General features: G+C 42.8%; 1 protein-coding gene across 2 annotated transcripts in view; it reads left to right on the forward strand.

Moving 5' to 3' along the window:
• LOC119018214 (carbohydrate sulfotransferase 1-like) overlaps positions 1 to 1993 on the forward strand; it is a 4469-nt gene extending 2476 nt beyond the window's left edge. For both annotated transcript variants that reach the window (XM_037095727.1, XM_037095728.1), the window contains exon 2: positions 1 to 1993. This exon is cut by the window's left edge and continues 233 nt beyond it. In XM_037095727.1, the coding sequence (XP_036951622.1) occupies positions 1 to 1100 (1100 nt within the window). In that variant the 3' untranslated portion in view covers positions 1101 to 1993.
• The last annotated feature ends 262 nt before the right edge of the window (positions 1994 to 2255 follow it).

Below are 2255 nucleotides of genomic sequence, written 5' to 3' on the forward strand. Positions count from 1 at the left end.
GCGATGACTACCCTTACTTCTCCATCAATGCCACGCGCAAAACGCACATCCTGGTCCTGGCCACCACCCGTAGCGGCTCCTCCTTCGTTGGCCAGCTGCTCAACCAGCACCAGGAGGTTTTCTACCTGTTCGAGCCTCTTTATCACGTTCAGACGACGCTGATTCCGCGCCTGTCGCACAGCCGCAACGCCGCAGACCGCCGCGTGATGCTCGGCGCCAGTCGAGACCTCCTGCGCAGCCTGTACGGTTGCGATCTCTACTTCCTGGAGAGCTACATCAAGCCGACGCCGACGAACCACACCACAGATAAACTGTTCCGTCGGGGGGCCAGCCGAGCGCTGTGCCAGCAACCGGTCTGCGATGCCTTCGGCCCTGCCGACGTTAACGTGGAGGAAGGGGACTGTGTGAAGAAATGCGCGTCGCTAAACATGACCTTAGCGACGGAAGCGTGCCGTGAGAAGAGGCACGTGGCGATCAAAATCGTCCGGGTGCCAGAGATCGGAGATCTACGCGCCTTGGTGGAAGACCCACGGCTGAATATCAAAGTGATTCAACTTGTCAGAGACCCGCGTGGTATCCTGTCATCACGGATCGAGACATTCAGGGATACATATCGGCTGTGGCGTATATGGAGGGCCACAGGGCGGAGGCCCTACAATCTAGACTTGAGTCAGCTCACAGTTGTCTGTGAAGACTTTCTCAGTTCTGTTTCAACTGGTCTCAGCCATCCCTACTGGCTTAAAGGGAAGTACATGTTGGTTCGTTACGAGGATTTGGCGAGAAATCCTCTTCTGAAGACAAAGGAGATCTATGACTACCTGGGGCTGCCTTTGGATAAAAATGTAGAAGACTGGATACATGCAAACACTCGGGGCAGCAACGAGCCCTCAGCAAAACACAAGTTTGGCACTGTGAGGGACTCGGCAGCTAACGCTGAGAGCTGGCGTTTGAAACTGTCTTATGACATGGTAGAATACACACAGACTGTTTGTCAGAAAGTACTCCACCAGCTGGGATACAAGGCTGTGAAATCAGTAGAGGAACTGAAGAACATGTCCCTCTCACTGGTACAGGACAAAACTTTTGTACCTTTTTTGTAACAAAGATAGTTCTCTAATGACTATTTTTGATATATTTATAATTGTTGCCTTATAATTTCCTTAGTTGGTTGGTTTGGTTCCTGTCATTTTATTTCTTCAAATTTGCACTAAACTTTAAATATGTTGAATGCACCGAGGGAAGTATGGATGATTCCCCCGATTTTGCAGAACGGCACACGTTAAACGCAAAGTAATTGAACAAAGCTAGTTTACAAAATGTCTCATCTTTTAGTTTTACCATGAGTTGAACCAAGACAAAGGCACTGTCTTCATGAAGTTCCCGTATGCAAGCTGTCAAACGCTGCCCTTCAGACACATGGGATTAGAGTTTGTTTTGTTTTTGTTTTTTAGGCCTGTGATGGCAAGATGGCAAATTTGGACTGTACAAGCCCTACTGTGCAATAAATAGTGAATGTCGCAGTCAACCTTTACCACTATGGCATTTCTATCCATGTGGGAAGAGAAGAGATACTGACAGATGCCACACTTGCAAAGGATAATTGCAGACAATTAATAGGCTCTCAAGTTGAAGGGACAGAATCCCACTGGAGGTCACAAGTGTTTCATCAGAAGACTTATAACCATCTGTGACAGACAAACAGACACTAATGACAAGTAATGCTGAAATTACCGTAGCTATTTAGAGAATACGTCCCATTTTCGAGATGATTAAAGACATTATAGCCTGTATAGGTTCCTATCCAAGTAGACACTGGAGCATTCTGATGAAAAACTGTATTGGTCAGTTTTATTTATTACGTTATTTATGTTTTAATTTGTAGAGTAATTACTCACAGTGTGACGTTTACACCGCCTTTTCTGTCTTCAATTAAAAAATGTTTATGCCATTGAAAATATGACATTAACTCATCTGTTAAATGCTGCAGATTTTTGTTTTATTATTATTTAATTGATAATAATAATAATAATAATAATAATAATAATAATAATAATAATCATTATTATTATTATTATTATTATTATTATTATTATTATTATTATTATTATTATTATTATTATTATTATTATTTTCGCCTGATGAGGATGACAAAAAAAAACATCCCAGAAGAAAAAAACATTATATGCATTCTCTCCCACCGGGCTCATTTTGAATCTATGTTTAACCTCAACATGAAAGATTCATAACTGAGGAAG

The sequence above is a fragment of the Acanthopagrus latus genome, chromosome 4 (genome assembly GCF_904848185.1).
Source record: "Acanthopagrus latus isolate v.2019 chromosome 4, fAcaLat1.1, whole genome shotgun sequence".
NCBI classification, from domain to species: domain Eukaryota; kingdom Metazoa; phylum Chordata; class Actinopteri; order Spariformes; family Sparidae; genus Acanthopagrus; species Acanthopagrus latus.